A 19273-nucleotide genomic window follows, 5' to 3' on the forward strand; every position below is an offset into this window, starting at 1 on the left:
TTGCGGTTGTGATCAAAATAATGGGGTGGCCCACAATGCAGGGTGCTGTTAGTGTTGTAGCTCATGCAGAGCATTGCATTCCTCTTCTTCATTGCATTCCTTCCCTCTTCCTTGCCTGCGAGCTGCTGCCAAACACTCCTTCTCTGCAGCCATTGTTGCTGGTCAAAACTGTTGATTTCTTATTCTTCCCATGTAGATAATAACTTCCAGGGCTTCTGAAGCCAGCACGCATTGAATAAAATACTGGAGCTGGAATGTTGTTTTGGTTTGGTATGGTTTTCGGCACAACCATCTATTTTTTTTTTCCTCTCTTTTTTTTTTTTTTTTTTTTTTTTTTTTTTTTCCCCCAAGCATATGTTCATATAAGCTCTGCAATTTCAGGCTCAGCTGTAGAAAGTACAATCTCTTTGTTTCTGGGCATAAAAATGTTACTTTGCTGGGCTCAGGAAGATATTGTACTTGCTTGTACACAAGGCAGTGCAGCAAAGCAGTACTCAGCAGTCAGGTTTTCACCTTCTTTTAGTGCTTTAAACATTGGCCATTCCAAGGGAGACGCTGCCCTTCTTATGGAGGGGGAGGTTGAGCATCCTTATGTACAGGGGACATCTCCAACATAAGGACTTGGGTGCACAAAGATGTTTCATATAATGCCACTACAACAGTGGTAGAAGCTTTCTGGAGATAGAGACAAGCAGCAGAGCAAATTGAGCAAGTTGCTGTGCGTGTTATATGGGGGTTTTCCCTGTCTTGGCTTTGTGGATAAATGTTACAGATTGGTTTAACTGACCCATCAGATTGTGGGTATTTGGGTGTTTGGCTCTTCCCCTCCACCACAACAGCCCTGACAGTCTCAGGGCTTCCTCTTGCACCCAAGCCAGCTGATGGGTTTCAAACTGGCAGCCACAGCAGGTATGCATTGTAAGTTGTTTATTTGACAGAGGAGACCCAGGCAGCCATGAGAACTGGGTCTCTGCAGGTTTAGGCTGCAGAGGGAGCAAGTGTTGTTCGGCTGTGTCTTGAAATCCTAGAGTCACCGAGAGAGCACATCTCTTTTTAAAATTAGAGTCAAAAATGAGTCAATCACAAATATTTCATGCACCCTTGTCTGTTTCTTCTGCTTTAATGATGGTGGGGTTTGTGTTTACATGGAAAACCCTTGAATTGCACTCCTTTTTGAAGTGTAAAGACTCATCCATGTGACTTACTCAGCAGTTACTCAGGGGTATGCTATAAAGTGCCAAAAAGCCCGTTGTGCTCACTAGAAAACCTGAGCAGACTTACAATGCCTTCAAAACTTAGAAGCCTTTCCAGGATACCCAAAAGCAATTCTCATTGCCTTGAGCCACTCTGAGGAAAGAGTCTTTTACTTTATGGTTACGTTGGTCTTAGTACACCAAAGAGCTCAAATCCAAGTTCTTGGATGCCAGTCTGTTGCGTGGTTCTGGGTTAGATCTGATATGAAGCAGCACCTATTTTCCAGCTCTCTGGCAGGCTACCAAAAGAATAAAAGTCGTCTAGGATTTTTAGGTTAGCCCTGGGCTTACCTAAAATATGCTTTACCAAATCTGGTCTTAAAAAGACCAAAAGACTTATACAAAAAAAACCTCAGCAACTGGTCCAATCTCTAGATTTCTAGTGTTTAACACTTTTTTCCACCACAGGAAAGCTGTATTAAGCCTCAGACTCAGAAAAAAAGTAAATGAAATTGTCATGGTTTGTTCCAGCTGGTAATTCTAACTACAGCACCTGTAAATGTAATGCTCATTTATAGCCATAGAGCTCAGATGACATTTAATCTAAAACTAGAACTTCAGTGCAGGAATACACATTCATGATTCAGGACACACATACATTTTCTAACTTGAAGGTGAGCTATAAAGCTAAACTGGAAATTGAATTAAGCTGGGAAGTAAATGCTGAATAAGCCTCATTTTTCCTTTCTGAATCCCACTGGCCTTTCTTTGCTTACTGAAGACAGAATAGGCAGTTTCAGTTCCTTGACTTCAGTGTTCCTGCTGCTGTTTGGCTTAGCCTTGCCATTCACATCTACACCTAGATCTGATGGGCTCCATTTTGTGTTAACTAGCTTTCTTCCAAGATGACAAAGAAACTACTAGCTCATTGAACCATCTTTAATAAACCAGGCTGCTTAGGAGGAAGCAACCTTTCAGTGCCTTCCCTGGGATGCTGAGGACTGGAATGGCAGCCAAGTCCCATTGAGATGCTGCATCCCACATTCCTGTCCTCTCCTAGGTAGAGTTTCACACACCATTTAGAAGGGAAAAAATAAAATTAAGAAAAACTGAAAATCACCAAAACCAACAAGAATTTAAAAAGATATTTAAAATATTAAGCAAACAGGGAGAGGGCAGAATTGCCTCTCTCTAACAAGAAGAAATGTTGATTTTCTCAAAAGGTGCTTGCAGCCATTAAAAGGCCAGCATGTTGCTGCAGACCCATGGTACAAGGGATGGCAAAAACTCAAACAAAGGCTGTGGGAAATGCTTTGCTCTCCCCTCTCCACATTCCCCTGTTTGGATCAGGGCTTGTGGTGGTTGCTGTTGTGGTGCTGTAGGTGGGCAGAGTGCTTTAGTTGGTGCCATGATTATGGTAAAAGGGAAAGAAGCATTTTGTGCCTTATCAACTGATTCATTTCTCATGTAGGATGGTTTGTGTTTCCAGTAACTGGTTTCATTTTAAAATAGGGTGAGACTGCCACTGTTTCAGTAAGTGTTAGTTGTATATTAGTTAGACAACTTTTGTTTTATTAATGGGTATAATAATGAAAGTGCAGGTTGCTGAGTAGAAGCAATGGGTGTTTTTCTTTAAAGCGTAGCAGGCAACATAAAATGCCCATGAATGCATTATTGTCACTGTAGGCATGGCTGGTCTGAACCTGCCTCTGATTGGGTTATTCCAAATAGGCCCAAGCACTTCATAAAAATGTCTTTGTCAGTCTAGTTTTCCCTCCAAACCTATTCATCTCTGTCAGTTTTTAATATTAGTACCAGGCTCTTGGCTATAGTCCATTAGTACTGTACTCAATTGCTCATGTTACAGATGATTACCAATATAAAAAGCATTAATGTTTTCCCATCATGGGGTTGTTGCTCTGTGCATGACTCAGACTGTGGTGTTGTTTTGGTCATTATTTGTGCTTCTTTAAGGCACGTACCTTGCATGATCACAGAAAGCTAGAGTCATGTGTTTGGTGTTAGCTGATTCAGCCTGAAGCTTTCCTGTGAAACTTTCAGCCCTTGTCAGTACACTACATCTCTCTCTGTCTGATCAAGAAACCCTTAGAAACGGCTACTTTCCTGCGAAGCATTTTCCTCTGTGCTGCGTTAGCAGATGTGGTTTTTGTATGCAGGGTTTGAGGTTTCTTTCACTTTTACACAAAGCACATGATCAGCAGCTTTAACTTTCCAGCAGGAACTATAGGTTGTGTTTCTGCAGTGCTGGTGACGTTGCTGTTTGGGATTTTTCATAAATACTACACCACCTCCACTGAGGAAAAAAAACCAACAAACCCAAACCTAAAAAACCAAGTCTGCTATTCTGCTATTTTGCTAGGCATATAAAGTTCCCGATAAACTGCATTGAACAAAACAAAACTATAAGCAGTTGCCTGCTGGAGCCTTTTTCTACCTTCAGGTCCACCAGCAATTCATCTTTGGTGTGCTCCAAAGCAAGCCTTGCACACGAGCTGCGCACAAACACGCAAAGGCTGAGGAATTTTGGTGTGCAGTGACATGCAGTAACACTGCTCAGCTCACTGGTGGACAAATGTGTCTGTGTTCAAGGCATTGTAACAGGCAGGTAGATGGTGCAGCAGAGCTGTGGCCCTCCTGGCTTCTGGTTCCCCTGGGGAGTCTCCATCAAGGATGGACCCAGAGCATCCCATGGACCGTGCTCTTCAGCAAAGTGGCTCATACCCTAACTACTAGCACCCTGAAAACCAGCCAGTCCCAGTTAAATCCAGATGGAGGGGGGTTTATTCATGCTCTCTTCAAATTCAGGAGCTGTATGGGGAAGTATTCTGCAAAGCCCCAGTCAGCTGAGGCTTGAAGGGGAGCAGATAGGTGAGATGGGTCACTGCAGCAGAGAGTGGTTCTTCGTGACCCAGCAGAGTGGCTGTGACCATTCTTTGGACACAGACCCATGGAGGGTTTCCTTGTAGCTATGAGTGTGATCCCTGGGCACCTGCAGGAGCACCCTGACCATCTGGCCCTTAACAAGGGACTAAATACCAGGAAATACAGTGTCCTGTACAGTTCAGAGCCCATTCTGCTATTTTTCTATCTACATCACTCACATAAATACTATATATTTTCAGAAACACAAGGCAGGTCAAAAGAAGTCCCTTACATGGTTTCCCTTTAACAGCCGTACAGTCTCTCTGCCCTGAGGATATTGTGCAGTAATTCAATATGCAAGAGAGCCCCATGCTTCATGCAAATGCTGTTTGGTTTTGTTAAAGCATTCGGATAACTTTGGTAGCGTGTAAGCATTTCAGTGGAATTTTGTAGGAAATAGCAGCCAATCTTTTAGAGGGAACAGAAAACAGGCGGCTAGTATAGCATTTTCATGAAAATGCTTATGGTTATCTTTTAATATGCATTGTAATTAATAGAAGGTTTTGATTTACACTGTTAAGTGTGAAAACATCCTCAGGCAAAAATTAATCAAGTGTTATGTCATGCTGTAAACTACAGTTAGCTCTTTGTTTAACCCAAAAAGAAAACCTTGCCAAGAAGTATTTTTTTTCTGGTGGCATTAACTTGGTTGTTTTATTTTTGTCTTCACCCCACTTTCCTTTACCCCTCCCACTTCAGCTACTCCCAGACTCCCAGAAAACTTCACAAGTTGCAAATTGTCTCAATAGTTTTCCATCAAGCACAAACTTAAGGCCAAAGATAGATGAGGTGTCTCAATCCTCTCTGTCTTTTCCTGGGCTTTTGGTTTGGGTTGTTTTTTTTTCTTTTTGATAAATAACAAGAGGTTTCTACTTACAATTTTCTGCCCTTGGGGCTTTATCATTAAGATTAAATAACTGTACTCTCAAGCATACCACTGAACAAACATCTTTTCAATTATGTGAGTAACAGATGCTTTAACAAAGAAACTATTGAAAATTCAGAAAGCTTCCCCCCTCCCCAAAATTCAGAAAGTATCAGATGACAGAGGAATGTAATTGTTTACCATTAAAACAGACTTTAGCTGTCCTTTCAAAACATTTGAAAGCAGTTTTTTCCAAATTTCTTCAGGACTGGGTTTACAGCCTCAGAGACTTACTGCTCAGCACTGGAGTCAGCAGGAGTCTTTGGGTGCAAGAATACTGGACAGTTGGGCACTGCCCTCCAGTACCTGGAGTCAGATGATCCCTTCCCTTGCGGGGAGTTGTTTTCCAGCCACATTCTGCTTTCCACTTAGGAGTTTGTCCCAGGAGAATTGGAGGATGTTGTATGATAACCAGGTGGGTTATCACCCCATCAGAGGGAGTTTCCCAGGTGTGCCCACCATACATATGTGCATTGATGCTTACTGTGCAGTGAGCCCAATGCTCCTGGGGTCCTGGCACTCCTCACCACTGGGCTGGGTGCTTGTGGTTGGTCAACATCAGCCAGAAATGTGTCTTGCATGGTAATCTCATTTCATGGCATCCAGGAGTATGGACAGACTCTACACAAGGTGACCAGTCCCTCTTCCTTGCTGGGAAATGACCTTCTTCAGGAGGGTGCTGCTCAGTGGGAGATGTGCTACCCTGCTTTGCAGGAGCAGTGCCAGGGATTCTGTAAGATTCCCTGGGTCTGCTGGGAACCTTCAGCTTGTACACGACTGTAGGACTTTGCTACCATGGCAGGGGTTGCCTCTACTTTGTTCAGTTTTGTGCAATGGAGATGTGTCTCAGAGCTCCCAGAGAGGGTTGGCAGGATTTTGGAGTCCCTCCAGAAAACCTGTGCCCCACAGACAATGCAAAATGACATCTGTCAGCTTGTCCTGGGGACAGTCCTTGTCCTAGGGACTGAGGACTGCAGAGACCACAGGGACCTACCAAGCGAAATGCATGTTTGCCTGAAGATGCAGAAATGGTGACTGTGGCTTGCAGCCATTCGGGTAGAATGACCTGGGGAAGGTGCTGTGTCCCTGTCACCTTTCATTTGAATTTTTCCCATGTAATAAGATCTGCACCAAAGATGAAGGACTGGGCTTGCTCATCTCCCCCTGCTGCACCATAGGATTGAGAGTGCCAGAGTTTCCCTCACCTGGCTGTGCAGCTAAATCAACAGCTGTGTTTGTAATGTCACTAATTTCCAGTTTACTTAAAACAAAGTGTCTTTGAATTCTCTTACAGCAGTGCAGTTCCCACCTTTCAGCCATTCTCATTACCCACCAGCACTCCCAGTGGACTGTGAGGAAAGTTGTTGATGAAAGGATGAAAGAGCCATTTCTTTAAGGAAAAAAAGTTCTTTGGGAAGAAAATTGAACTCAAACATATTTTGTCTTTGCTGATAATATACATGCCAGCTTTGTACTTCAGACAAATGCAAATAATCCTATTGCTATTGTGTTTTGTATAAAAGCATTCAAGGCTTGCTTTCCTAACCCCAGGATTCTACAATGCAGTTTCAGAGAAATCAGGCTTGAGGAACACACTGCTTGGTTTCCTCAGCATGTTTTATATTCCCATTTCTCCACTGGGACTTTTTTGTCGCTGATGTCCAAGAGAGCTGCCTCCTGCTCCTGGCCGTGCCCACGAGGTGACTGCTGTTGAAGGTGGCTTGCTTTCTGTCCTTATGCTGACAAGATTTATCCCTTTTCAAAGATGCATCAGGGCAGAAAAGGCAATACTTCTCTTAGGATCAGAGCTCCTGTATTCATTCTGGTTCCTTAAAATAACTGAATATTTTACCACTGAGTTTCTAGGGAGCAAGAATTGGGTTTCTCTAAGTGAGGTTATCACTAGGGGCCCCTTTACACTGTGGGGACTGTAGATGGAGCTGCCCTGGACTGGTGGACACTTGTCCCAGCCTTGCACTCAGACCTTCTGGCTACAGGGGATGTGGAAAGCTCTGCCTGGCTCCTGTGAGGACTTCTTGAACTAGCTGGTTGCTCTGCTGAACCAGGCAGACTTGTTGTCTCATCCCCAGCTCCAGCAGTGCCTTCAGAGGCAGGAGCAGGATCTGCTGTGTGGTAATGTACCCAGGAAGGAAGTATTTTCCAAACTCCTACCAGTAAAGAGATTTATTGCTTGTCCCTTTTCAGTGTTTTTGAAACTCTAGGAGCTTAATGTTCTCATGATTTACATTAGCATCTAATCCTTGCGTAATCTCTCTAATCCCTTGGCCCCAAGATATCCATTGTCAGTGAGTTCCGTGGGTTAACTGGTTGCTGTATTCATTTGGTGAAACAAATTTAGATTTTTTTTCCATTACCATTGCAATCAACCTCCTTACCCTTCTGGCCAAGCATGGGAATGGGGCAGAATCTCCCAAGGAATGGGCTTTGGTATTTTAAGACCTTCCAAGATTATTCTGTTTTGCCTTGGGCTTGGAGCCCTTGAGAAAGCAAGATGATGTCAGTGAGAGTCATGCTGGAATATTTTATTCTGCCAGAAAGAAAACAAAAATAAACACTGAAACAAGCAATATAAAAAAAATATTGTAGGGGTTGTGCTTAGCTCCCTCCTTCACCCTATGTGTCCTGGGCATATGGTTCCTCTCAGGCCTGAGAGCTCCGTCATATCCATACACAGTGGGGAGAATTAAGGAGGAAACTGGCAACCTTAGCATTTAATTTCCTTCCTCTTTCTGGGCTGGTCAGATCCTTTGCATTATTGTAACTACTTTTTTTTTTATCATGTCTATAAATAGATGTGCTCTCATCTGTCCCATGAAGCAGAATTGGGCCAAAAAAGTCATTCATTCTGCATAATCAATAGATGAAAATGTAGTGGTTGCTGGCTCAGATGAGATCTTGTATTGTTAGTTCTGGAGCTTGGAAAAAATGTTGACTAATAAAGATTAAGGGCTTTTTTCTTTTTTATGAAATGCTAATGATGAAGACATGTTTGATATACTGTGAAATACATTTCTCTAATGTGAAGTTTCTGCTTCTTGTTGGGAAAGAGATTCAGTCCCCGGAGGATTTTAGAATTTGTAAATATAAAATTATCTGCTTCAGTGTTTTTAAAAAAATGGCTGGCAGAAAGCCAGATTACTTACATTACTGTAATAGATTTGCTGACCTCTGACATCTGCTGCAGAGAAGTACATTGAATTTTTCATAATATCAGATGATGCAGATCTAAAAACTCAGTATACTCTGCACCATTATTTAATTCAGGACTTAGTAAAGCAAAATCTTTTTCTGAGTAGCAGTTTATACGTGATTAAACTTAATATTGCCGATTGTAATAAATCAGGATTAGTATAGTACTGATTTGTTAATCTAACTTGTATTGATTTTGAGTTGTCTTTATTTAAACAAAAAAAAAAAAAAAAAAGAAAAATCTGGCTTTTCACAGTGACTGAATTTAATAAGAAGCCCTGTGATAGCAAAGACTCCCCTACTGTTTCTGCTCTTGGCTGGAAAATGTTATTCTTATATTATTCCAGGAAAGGAAAAAAAAACCTCATGCTGCTAAAAATCTGCTGCCTGTGGAAAGATTTTTTAAAACAGTAGTGCCTACATATTCTATTTATGTTAATTGACTTATAAATAATACATTTTATTAATCTTAATATTGGAATCTTGATCACGATAAAGACCCTTTTATTTGGTCTGCTCGCAGGCTTTACAAGTAAATATTCTTTAGACCACAAAATATTCCTCCCCTTTTCCTTTTTTATGAATACTTTGATACTTCCCCCCTGCTGCGAAATACAGCCACAGTTCAAAGCGACTGAAAACATGGCTGTTGTTTTCCAAGTGAGAGACATTCAAGGGATTCGTCTCAGTTTGGGGTTTGGGATTTGGTTTTTTTTTTAAATCTTTACCACTCCTTGCACAAAGGTTGATTAAATCTTACCTGGGCTGTAAATATTTGACAAAAAAAAAAATTAAAAAAAAAATAATAAAACAAATCTTCTGTTGGTTTCAGACATGTCACATTCTGCTAAACTATTTGGCTAACAGCAGATCGCATTCTTGCTGCGTTGGGCAATATTGACCTTAAATTGGCTAAGCCAGCTGCTTACATGTTCCGAGAGCTGTATTAGCTTTATTACTTCTGTGCTATAAAAGCTTCTAATAATCAAATGATAAGATCATATCCTGTGGGTAATTGTCTTGTACCGTGACAGGATAACTGAAAAAACATACAGAGAAAATTGCAACTGACGGAAATCTCGATGTGAAGTGTCAGTTGTTGGCGTTGCTCGACTCGATGCTGCTCCCCAGGTCTCACAACCCCTGTTCCTCCCCAGCTTCTCTCCTGCTGCCCCCCGTGGTCCCCAAAATCCCCCAAAATCAGTGGTGGCAAGGAACAGCAGCCAGACGGACGTTGTTTTGAATGAGGAGGGGAAAATCCTAGAACAAGCCATCCTTGTGTTTTGAGTCAGTTTTACCTTAGTCATGCTGCCTCCCCGATACACGAAACATTTAATTCCAGATTTCCTGCCGCTGGCTCCGGGCCTTTGACCGGCTATGTGAAATGTATTTTTACTGCTGTCGGCCTGCCAACTGCTGAGCTCAGTGAAAAATAACTAAAATGAAAACCTTGTACTCCCACATGAACCCTTAAGATCAGAAAAGGAAATTTAAGCCACGGTTACTAATTAGCACCAACGCTAATGAGTTCTAGTGAGGTGAAGGAGGAGGAGGAGTTTGCACCCAGCGTTCCCCTACAAGCCAGGGTGGAAAGCACGCCAGCCATGGGTGATCTTGTCAGCCCAGGGCTTGCTCCTGTCCCACAGCATCTTCCACAGACAGCCCCACTTGTGGGCCAGGAGCGTGGCAGCCTCCCGTGGGGTGCGGGACAACGTCTGAATCCTTTATGGGTGGAAGACGTCGGTAGTTAATGGGCAACTCGTTCCCATGGAAACAAAACAAAGTCAAACACTCCCCTTGCAGTGCTAACAATTATTGTAATAAAATGTGTTTTTATTAAAAGCGATTTTAAATATTTAACACATGGCAGAGCGGCCTTGACACTGCCCTGTGTGAAACCCAACCTCGCTTCTAATGAAGGCCAAAGCGCTTTGTGCAGCGTGGGGAGGAATTCAATGTTTTCACCAATATTTGCACTTTGCAAATGAAATGTAGCAGCCTCAAGTATGAACAGGATTTTTTTTTCTTATTCTGCTTAGTTATGCTTTTTATTATATAAACATTAACTGTAATATTACAGTGGGAAGCAGGTATTTGGCAGCTATGCGTTATTTTGCTAAGTTTGCATAGAGGGAGCAGTTTCCAGTTTTAGCAGCTGTAACATGTTTAAACTCAGTTTGTAATGGGATCTGAAGATGAATATTCCCTGTGGGCTCTGCTTAGCTTCATTACTGGAGCCCTGCCAAATTCAGGGCTAGAAAGTATTATTCATGCCTCTTTGCACATATCATGTCAGAGCATGCTCAGTTAATGAATTTTGTTTCTAATATAGCATAAATTAGGTTTATATCTTAACATAATTTATGTTGTATTTTATTAAAATGTAAAATATTATGATCACGAGCAATCTAATTTCTACTCTCTTAAGCCCAAACTGTGTTTGAACATCTAAGTATGTAAATCAAAATTGCATGCTTAGAAACTGATTCTAGGATAACAAACGAATATCTGAACCAAAGAGGTTTCTGCCTTGGAGTCTTAGATTAAAGATAATTAGGGATTCCTAGTATTTAAACAGATTTATGTTGTTTATAAGCAAAGTACATTTTCTTCACAGAGTCAACTTGTCTTTTTTTTAAAAAACGAATTATGTTTGCTGTATTAAAGTTCATATTTTTAAAGTATGAGTCTTGTATTAATCCCACAGTGAGTCATTAATCATACCAAATGCATTATAAAAACTTTAATCACTGAAGTTGAAACTGAGATTGTAATGCAATCCATCCCCTTTAATTATATCAGTTATTTTTCCTTTCAGATCAAGAATTGCAAAGGGAAAACAGATACATTAACATTCAGTGTGTTTGATGCTTTCAGGGGAGGATATTTTTTTGTTTGCATTTCTCCCTTGCTTTTTTAAAACAATTTCTTGTACTTTGTGGAGGACAGTTCCACAGTGAAAAATTCCTTCACTTTTAATTCTTTTTTTCTCTCCTTCCTTGAAGAAGACTCATTGGGGAAGGCAGGGAGCACAGTGGCTGTATGGATGTGTTGCAGGGGTGTCGGGGCTGGTGCTGAGCACTGTGTGCTGTGACCATCACCATGGTCTCCTGCAGCCCAGATCACTCATCTTCTGGCCAGTTCCTGGCACTGCCCCCTGCACACAGGGGAACCACCAGCCTGGCAATTGTGTAGCTGTTACCAAGTTGGCTGTGGCTTTGTAGGTGTTTTCCTGGGTTTGCTGCATGCTGTTATGGGTAGAGAGGGAAATAACAATAAAGAGTTGATTTTTAAAATTTTTTTATTTTTTGTAAATCACTCTAAAATACCATGGCTCATATCCTCATCTGGTACAAATTGGTGTAGCCACATAAACCACTGGAGCATTACTGACAACTGATCCACTCCAACTCCACTGACTTTATGTCACATGGTAATCTTGCCAAATAAGATGATGTATCGGACTTGGATTTGTAGATGTAGAGTTTACAGTGTTGCTTTTATGCTTTGAAAGAAAATGGATTTATTAAGTGAACTGCTCATAGTAAATACATTTTATTCTTTGTGAGAATGGCAAAACCTGATCAATTATTTGTTCCTTAATCCCCTAGATTAATCCTGCCATATGAAAGATTTATTAAAGGAGAGGAAGATAAGCCACTGCCTCCAGTGAAACCTCGAAAACAGGATAACAGTTCCCAGGAGGGTGAAGCGAAAACAAAAGTGTCTGCAACAAAACGCATCAAAAATGAAAACCAAAAGATCAAGAAGGAAAAAGATAATGCACAGAAACCCCAGGATGCATCTGAGGTTGGTTGCTTTCCTACTTTTCAATTTTTCAATTAAAAATGTACAGGTTTAACCACGTGAAATCCAGTGATAAAATACATAACCTAAACAGGAGAATTCCAAACAGCTGAACTTTGAGTTTGCTCAGCAATGGAAATTCAGTTGCTGGGGTACTGTCTGAGTTGGGATTTTGCTGGGTTACAAACAGCAGCTGGTTAGCTCCATACTGCATTGCAGTGATGGCAGAAGACCAAGCACTGGATGTAACAAGTACCATTTCTGCTCATTGTATTATATAGTGGTCACCACTAAAAGATCAGCAGCTGCCAACAGGAAACCACACGACCACCACAGTTATTTCCTAATCTAAGTATAGGGTGCAGGAACCTCTAATACTGTTGATAATACTGTGGTAACTGTTGGACACAGCTGATTTTTATAATGGTAACCTCTGGATCAGCCCTTCTGTGCTCACAGATGTATGCACATCTGTCAAAACACACATCACTCCCCAGGATTTTTATTGTGTTATACTAAATTTCTCTTTGGACTAAAAGGTCAGATTTTAAGGGAACCACCTTCCATGCTCTAACTGAGTCTGGCTTCCCTCTCACGTGCCACAGATGGCTTCCAGCTGCAATAGGTTCCTGTTCTGTCACCTGCCTCACAGAGGCAGGCCATGGTTTCCACACAGAGCCACGTTATCTGCAGACAAAGAACAGACCTCATGGAAGAGGTTTTATGTTTACTGCCCTGGGTAAGGTGGATTGGTTTGTCTGCAAGTAAGGATAAATTTCTTGTGTTGTTAAATGGTGTAAAATCAACGGAATTTTTGTTCCGGTGTTACTGAAGTGCTTTCTGTTGCTCATCCTGCCCACTCTCCTGTGCCCTGCTTGTGCCCATTATGAAATAAGTGGTGAAGCTTCTCACACACAACCACCACCATTGCTTTTCCTTTCTCACTCTACCTGTGATCTGCCAGATCACAGCAGCCTTCAAGGTATGCTTCACTTGCAGTGAAAGTAAGTATTTAAAGAATATGGGAACACATGACGTGCCCAGCAGACAATGGAAGGCTGCTTCTTTGACTTCATTGCTGTCTGGCAGCTACATAAGTCCTGTTTCAAAACCAGTTTGGAAATTGGTATTGAGTCAGCTAACAGCAATCTCCCTCCTCACTATTAAAAAAAAAATGCAGGACCAGTAAACACAGATTCCTTTAAAAATTCGTGTACACAGTCTGAGATCAGATTTTTTTTACTTTCATGTCCCTCTATTTCTTTAAGTTGTGCTTACAAGGTCAATTTTGTCTTCCACCCAAGCCATAATTTGTGTTTTAAAATGCCTTGATCAACTGTACCTTTAAAGTAAGAGCACTCCACAGAGAGAGGAGGGGTTTTTTGTTTTCTCTAGCAAAGTAATTTTAAAGCAGGGAACCCTACTGGGGGAACAGCCCTCCACTTCTGATGAAGAATACATAGACAGTGTGCACAAACCTGCTTTCAGTCACTGGAAAGTTGCAACACAAATTGCCCAAAGCAAGAACATGCAAAGTCAAGGCTTGTGCTCCCTTTCCCTCTCATTCCTTCGTGTCTGGTTATTTATCGGGGGATCTGGCATGAGTAAAATACATTACACACCATCCATACCACTGCTGCTAAGCCCAACATAACAAGTCAGCAGCAGAATGTAAGCCTTGACTTAGAATTTCCTTGCTTTTGTTGTTCCCTATCTCAAACTTCCTGCTGCTTAAACTGCAGTTATTTTTGTGTGGTTTGCCGGAAGAGTTCTGAAGCTGTGCTTATTGGAAATGGAGGGAGCCAATGAGATGAGACAATAAGACTGTACAATTGCAGCAGTTTCCCATTGTAAAATGGTACCTTTTAAAGCAGAGTTAGTGTCTCCTCCCTGACTGGGATGGAAGATGTGTCTTGCCCCTGTTTAATCAGAGTGAGTGATTAAGAACCTCAGCCTTCACGCAGGTCACCGTATGGGTGGGTGGTCACATGAAGCCTGAGCAGCAAAGGGGCCTGCAGGAGTGGGAGCTTCCACCCTGGGTGGGTGCAGAGCTCATCTGTGCCCTGACATGGATAGGGCTTAATGCCCCAGGTGTGGCCCTTACAGGGCATGCAGAAAGGAGACATCCAGGTCCTTTGGGTTGGAACAAAATCCAAGTCTGCTGGAGCCAGGAAGAGGGTTGCATGTCCCTCTCACCCCAGCTGTCCCCCAGCAGAGGAACCCTGTGCCGGGCTCCACATTTGGGTGCAGTCCTCACCAGGGCAGAGCAGTCGTAGCATCACAGGTGGGCATGCAGCCTGGGCCCCAACCAAGTCACAGCTCCAGCCATTTCAGCACATGGCCCAGAGGCTGGCTGTAGCTGTGAGCTGTAGAAGAGCAACCAAGTTACAAATGTGCAACTGCGTGTTCAGCTCATGCACCATAAGAAGTATGCATGGAGGGAGTGTAATTCTAATTTATTGGGACTGTGTTTGCTTTTGTGTGCTTCACTGTTTTCCTGCTGTCACAATGGCATTGTCGATGTAACGAGATACCAGACAAAATGCTATTAGCCTTAGACTGCACATTTCCTCACAATAGCTGAAACTTCAATCAAAATGTTGCTTAACAGAAACAAAGAGCAGAATGTACAGTTATTAAATATGATTGCTCTCTTTTTTTCTCCTCCTTGCTTTGTTCATCTGTCTGGTATTTTTCTGTAATTTTATAAGCTCAAGAGACCAGCGATGGTACTTTGCGAAGGATTTAATGATGGTATTTGGCTGCAAAAGGCAGCCATGAGTTTAAAAAGAAGTTAGGATGACTAACAGACACTGTAACTAACAGGCCAACCAAACAGGCAGGAATATTTAAAAACAACTGTGAAGAAATAAGTCCTTGAGAGGGTTAGATTTTTTAGGACCTTCTCCAATCCCCCACTCCTGTGACAGACCATAAAGCAGCATTTAGGTAATAACTTTCTCGATGCATCTTATCTTTATAATGAAAAAAGAAAGAAAACAATAATAATAAAGGACTCACACAATGCTACTGTTTTATGATGGGCTTCTACCATGACCTGTCAGGGGAGAGTGACAGCAGTTGTGAAAAGGGCTGTCAGTCAGCTGGATCACAGATGGGACGCTCTGGCGACCTCCACAGGTCACAGTTCATCCGGCTACATAATGGGATGAATAGTGTGAATTGTGCACACAAGCTTTATTAATGGGGAAGCAGAAAGAGCTGTGGTCCCATTGACGATAACGCATAAAAGCCATGTTTGTAATAGCAGGCACACACACTTACTGAATGTTGACAACTTCATTTTAATCTGTTAATAAGAAAAATGTGTGTCCTAGTTAAGCTGGGGCAGTGATTTGCTGCCTACAATAGGGAATCCTGGTATGCCATTTCTATCATTTTCACACTTTAATGCAGATCTGGGTGTGAATGATCTCCTCTGTGATCACAGAATTTTTAAGATAGGTACACTGGAGAGTCTTTATGTAAGAAAAAACATGGGAATCGTGCTGTTTTCGTAGGTGAAGTTGGCTAGTGGGAGAAGTTTTTATAGCCTTATCATTTGTGTTATGAAGCCTACTCTCCTGGATTTGACTAATCTTAATTTTAAAATCATATAACCTCAGCATTTAGCTACCTGGTGGAGCCAGCAGTGCCTCTCATCACATTACAAACATCTGCTGTTTTAAAATGCTTGATTGAGACCCTGGCAGGGATGGTGCATTTCTTAATATTTCCAGGAGGTATGTTCTTTGTTTGAATCCCATACCTAGCATGAGAGCCTTCATGTTGCAGCAAGGTGACTGACAATTACTTCTCTAAAATTCACCAGTGGCACACTGTGTATGTTCTTCTGAACAGTCTGCTGAAATGCACTGGGTTCTTATTTCTGTCTGTTGAATCATTTTGTTAGGTTTCATCAGAACAAGAGAAGGATCAAGAATCAGCAGACCAGAAAAATTTCCCTGAACATCCTACAGTGGGAGAGACAAAGCAACCTGTGCAAGCCCCTCCATCTCTTTTACCAGAGACAGCTCGGCCACTGCCTCTGGAAAAGACAGACCTGGCAGAAAACAGCAGGAGCAGTGAGAAAGCCAAGGAGGAGTCTCAGCACTCATCCTCTCTCTCAGGGATATCCATGCCTCCAGAAGAAGATACTGTGCTGGATGCCACCGTCATGAAGCAATTACACTCCCCAGCAGATGCCCTGGAAGACACAAAGCCTGAACAAAGACTTCACAAAGCTTTTACTGACAGCTTAGAAAGTGAACCTCCAGAAATGCCCTTCACAGCTTTCCCGGTCCAGCTGCCTACTCAGAGTGACATGGAAGATGACAAATTGCCAGAGATGGCTGATTACATCGCAAACTGCACAGTGAAAGTTGACCAGCTGGGAAATGAAGATATCCACAATGCACTAAAGCAAACGCCCAAAGTCCTGGTGGTCCAGAACTTTGACATGTTCAAGGAGAAGGAACTGCCTGGGTCCATGAACGATGACTCCAGTTTTGGTTACACCCCACTGCTCTACTCAAAGGGTAATCCAGGCATCATGTCACCACTGGCAAAGAAAAAGCTGCTGTCACAGGTCAGTGGGGCAGCCCTGTCATGTAGCTATCCTTATGGTTCTCCTCCACCTTTGATCAGCAAAAAGAAACTGATCAGCAGAGATGAACTGTCCTCAAGTGTATCGCAAGGTCCCCATGCCCCTAATTCTGACCCCATAGCAGTTAATAGGCCCTCAGTCATACAACATGTACAGAGTTTTAAAACCAAGGAAGAAAGGAAATCAATTAATGATGTTTTTAAACATGACATGCTAAGTAAACCGGATCCTCAGCGCTGTGATTTTTCAAAACATCACCTCAGTTCTCTTGCCGAGTCATACGTACCGAAGACAGATATCCAGGACTGTAAAGATAAAATGAGTGAGAAAAGGGCACTGCAGCACTCCCATGTGCCCACTTTTTTGGCAGATTTTTATTCATCACCTCATCTGCACAGCCTTTACAGGCACACAGAACACCACCTTAATAATGAACAGACATCAAAGTACCTCCCCCGGGACATGTTCAGAGAGTCTGAAAATATTTCTACTTTTACTCAACACAAACACCAAGAAAAACTAAACTTAAATTATCGCCCATCTTTACATCAGCAAGAAAAAAAGGCAGCAGTGGAGGCCTCTTCAGATGATCAGCCAACAGATTTGAGTCTTCCAAAGAGCATACACAAACAGACTGCAAAGGCTCCGGGCTCTGGCCTCCCTCATTCATCCATGGCCCAGCAAGACAGCAGAGGTATCTCCCCGTTCCAGACTGCGAGCAGCCAGGCGGTGAGCCTAGACTGTAACCCCAAAGCTTGCCGAGTGTCCCCTATGGCCATGACAGTCCCGAAAAAACACAGCGAGTTGCTCCACAGGTCTGGGAAGCAACAGGCCCAGAGACTGGAGAATCTGAGGAAGATGGAAGGGATGGTGCATCCTATCATCAGCCGCAGAACTAGCCCTCAAAACGTGGGGGCTGCCCGGCCTTTGAAACGGAGCCTGGAGGATTTGGATAAAGTCATTTCTGAAAAAAAAATCCGAGCTGTCTCTCCTCTGCACTTACCAAAGGAGTCCCCGGCGAAAGACAAGCTCTCCGACCCAGAAGGGGAAGGCAGCAAGCAGGTGCACGGCCTCCATTCTGGCAGCATGCTGGAGAGCCACAAGTTTCCCCTTTCAGCCCCCATCTTCCCAGGCTTGTATCCAGGGAGCCTGTGCACAGGGCTGAACAATCGCCTCCCGCCTGGGTATTCTCATCCCCTGCAGTACTTGAAAAATCAGACCGTGCTCTCCCCACTAATGCAGCCTTTGGCTCTTCACTCCTTCATGGTGCAGAGACAATTCCTCACATCTCCTGCAAACTCTCAGCAACTGTACAGACACTTAGCTGCAGCAACACCTGTAGGAAGTTCCTACGGTGACCTTTTGCATAACAGCATTTATCCTTTAGCTGCTATAAACCCTCAAGCTGCGTTCCCACCTTCACAGCTGTCCTCTGTACATCCCAGCACAAAACTGTAAACCCCCTCGCTCACAAAAAAAGGTCTGAGGAGAAAAGTTAAGTTAGTGACATTCCTCCCCTGTGACAATGTCTCGCAGATTTAGCAATCTGTGTTTGTGTCAGCCGGGATGCAGTTGCTCTCTGCCTGGCAGAGTGCTTCTTTCAAGTTTGATGGAAACAGAACTGCTTCTTTAATTCTGGCTCCCACATCAGCCCCCTTGCCCCTTATCCCTGCCCATGCAAACAAACAAAACAAAACAAAACAAAAAAATCCAAAACAAAACAAAAAGACCCAAAAAAAAAAAAAAAAAAGAAAAAAAGAAAAAAGAAAAGAATAAAATGAGAAAGAAAAAACCCATTGGATTTTGCTTATGTGTTTTTTGAAAGGACTTGCATATGGTAAGAGCAAACGTTCAAAGGGAGCTGTGGAATTGCAGGCCCAGCCTGAGCTCACTGAAATCCTGGGTGAGGGCTGCACTTGCCTTTCACTGAGCCAAGGACCAGAGGCCGCGCATTGTTGCAGATGAGTCGAGGACTCGAGGTGAACCTGGAAAGGAGAAGCGGGCTGAGAATCCATACAATCAGTGGATGTGGTTTTTTGGGTAACTTTTCCTGACTTTTAAAGATTCAATCAATGCAATGTATAGTAAAAGGGCAATAGATTTTTCATTTTAACACTATTAGAACAGAAGGGTAAACACTGTTTAATTAGACTGTACATATCCACTTCGTAAACTACCAGTGTCACATTTGATCACAATAATTTATATAGTTCTGTTTGTCCAGTATATTCTGTGCTCTTTGTTTGTGGTTTTTTGTTTAGGGTTTTTTTTTGTTTGGTTGTTGTTTTTTTTTTAATTAAGCAGTATCAATTTATCTGCAACTTTTTTAAAAGGCTGTGGCTGTCCTGATTTTTTTTTTTAATGTGTTTGTAATTTTTCCAGTTTATGTTTTTAAGCAGCATTTTTGTTTAGTTTTTGTGATAATGTTTACTGTTTACAAACTGAAGCAACTGGTTCAGATTAATCTTAATGCTCATAAACGAACTGTAGGTGATGTTATGGTGCAAAGATGCAAACAAGGTTCCTTTCCCCACGGTCCACCCCTGCGAGGTGCTGAGCACCTCTTGCCCTCCTTTGGTTGTGATGACT

The 19273-nt window shown here is 42.5% G+C and overlaps 1 protein-coding gene across 5 annotated transcripts in view; it reads left to right on the top strand.

The window, feature by feature from the left end:
• ARID5B (AT-rich interaction domain 5B) overlaps window positions 1–19005 on the top strand; it is a 118172-nt gene extending 99167 nt beyond the window's left edge. For all 5 annotated transcript variants that reach the window (XM_030453141.1, XM_030453142.1, XM_030453139.1 and 2 more), the window contains 2 exons: window positions 11883–12081; window positions 15992–19005. In XM_030453141.1, coding sequence (XP_030309001.1) covers window positions 11883–12081; window positions 15992–18142 — 2350 coding nt within the window. In that variant the 3' untranslated portion in view covers window positions 18143–19005. The remainder of the gene's footprint in view (window positions 1–11882; window positions 12082–15991) is intronic.
• Window positions 19006–19273: the final 268 nt, after the last annotated feature.

This window comes from Calypte anna, chromosome 6 (genome assembly GCF_003957555.1).
Source record: "Calypte anna isolate BGI_N300 chromosome 6, bCalAnn1_v1.p, whole genome shotgun sequence".
Lineage (NCBI taxonomy): Eukaryota > Metazoa > Chordata > Aves > Apodiformes > Trochilidae > Calypte > Calypte anna.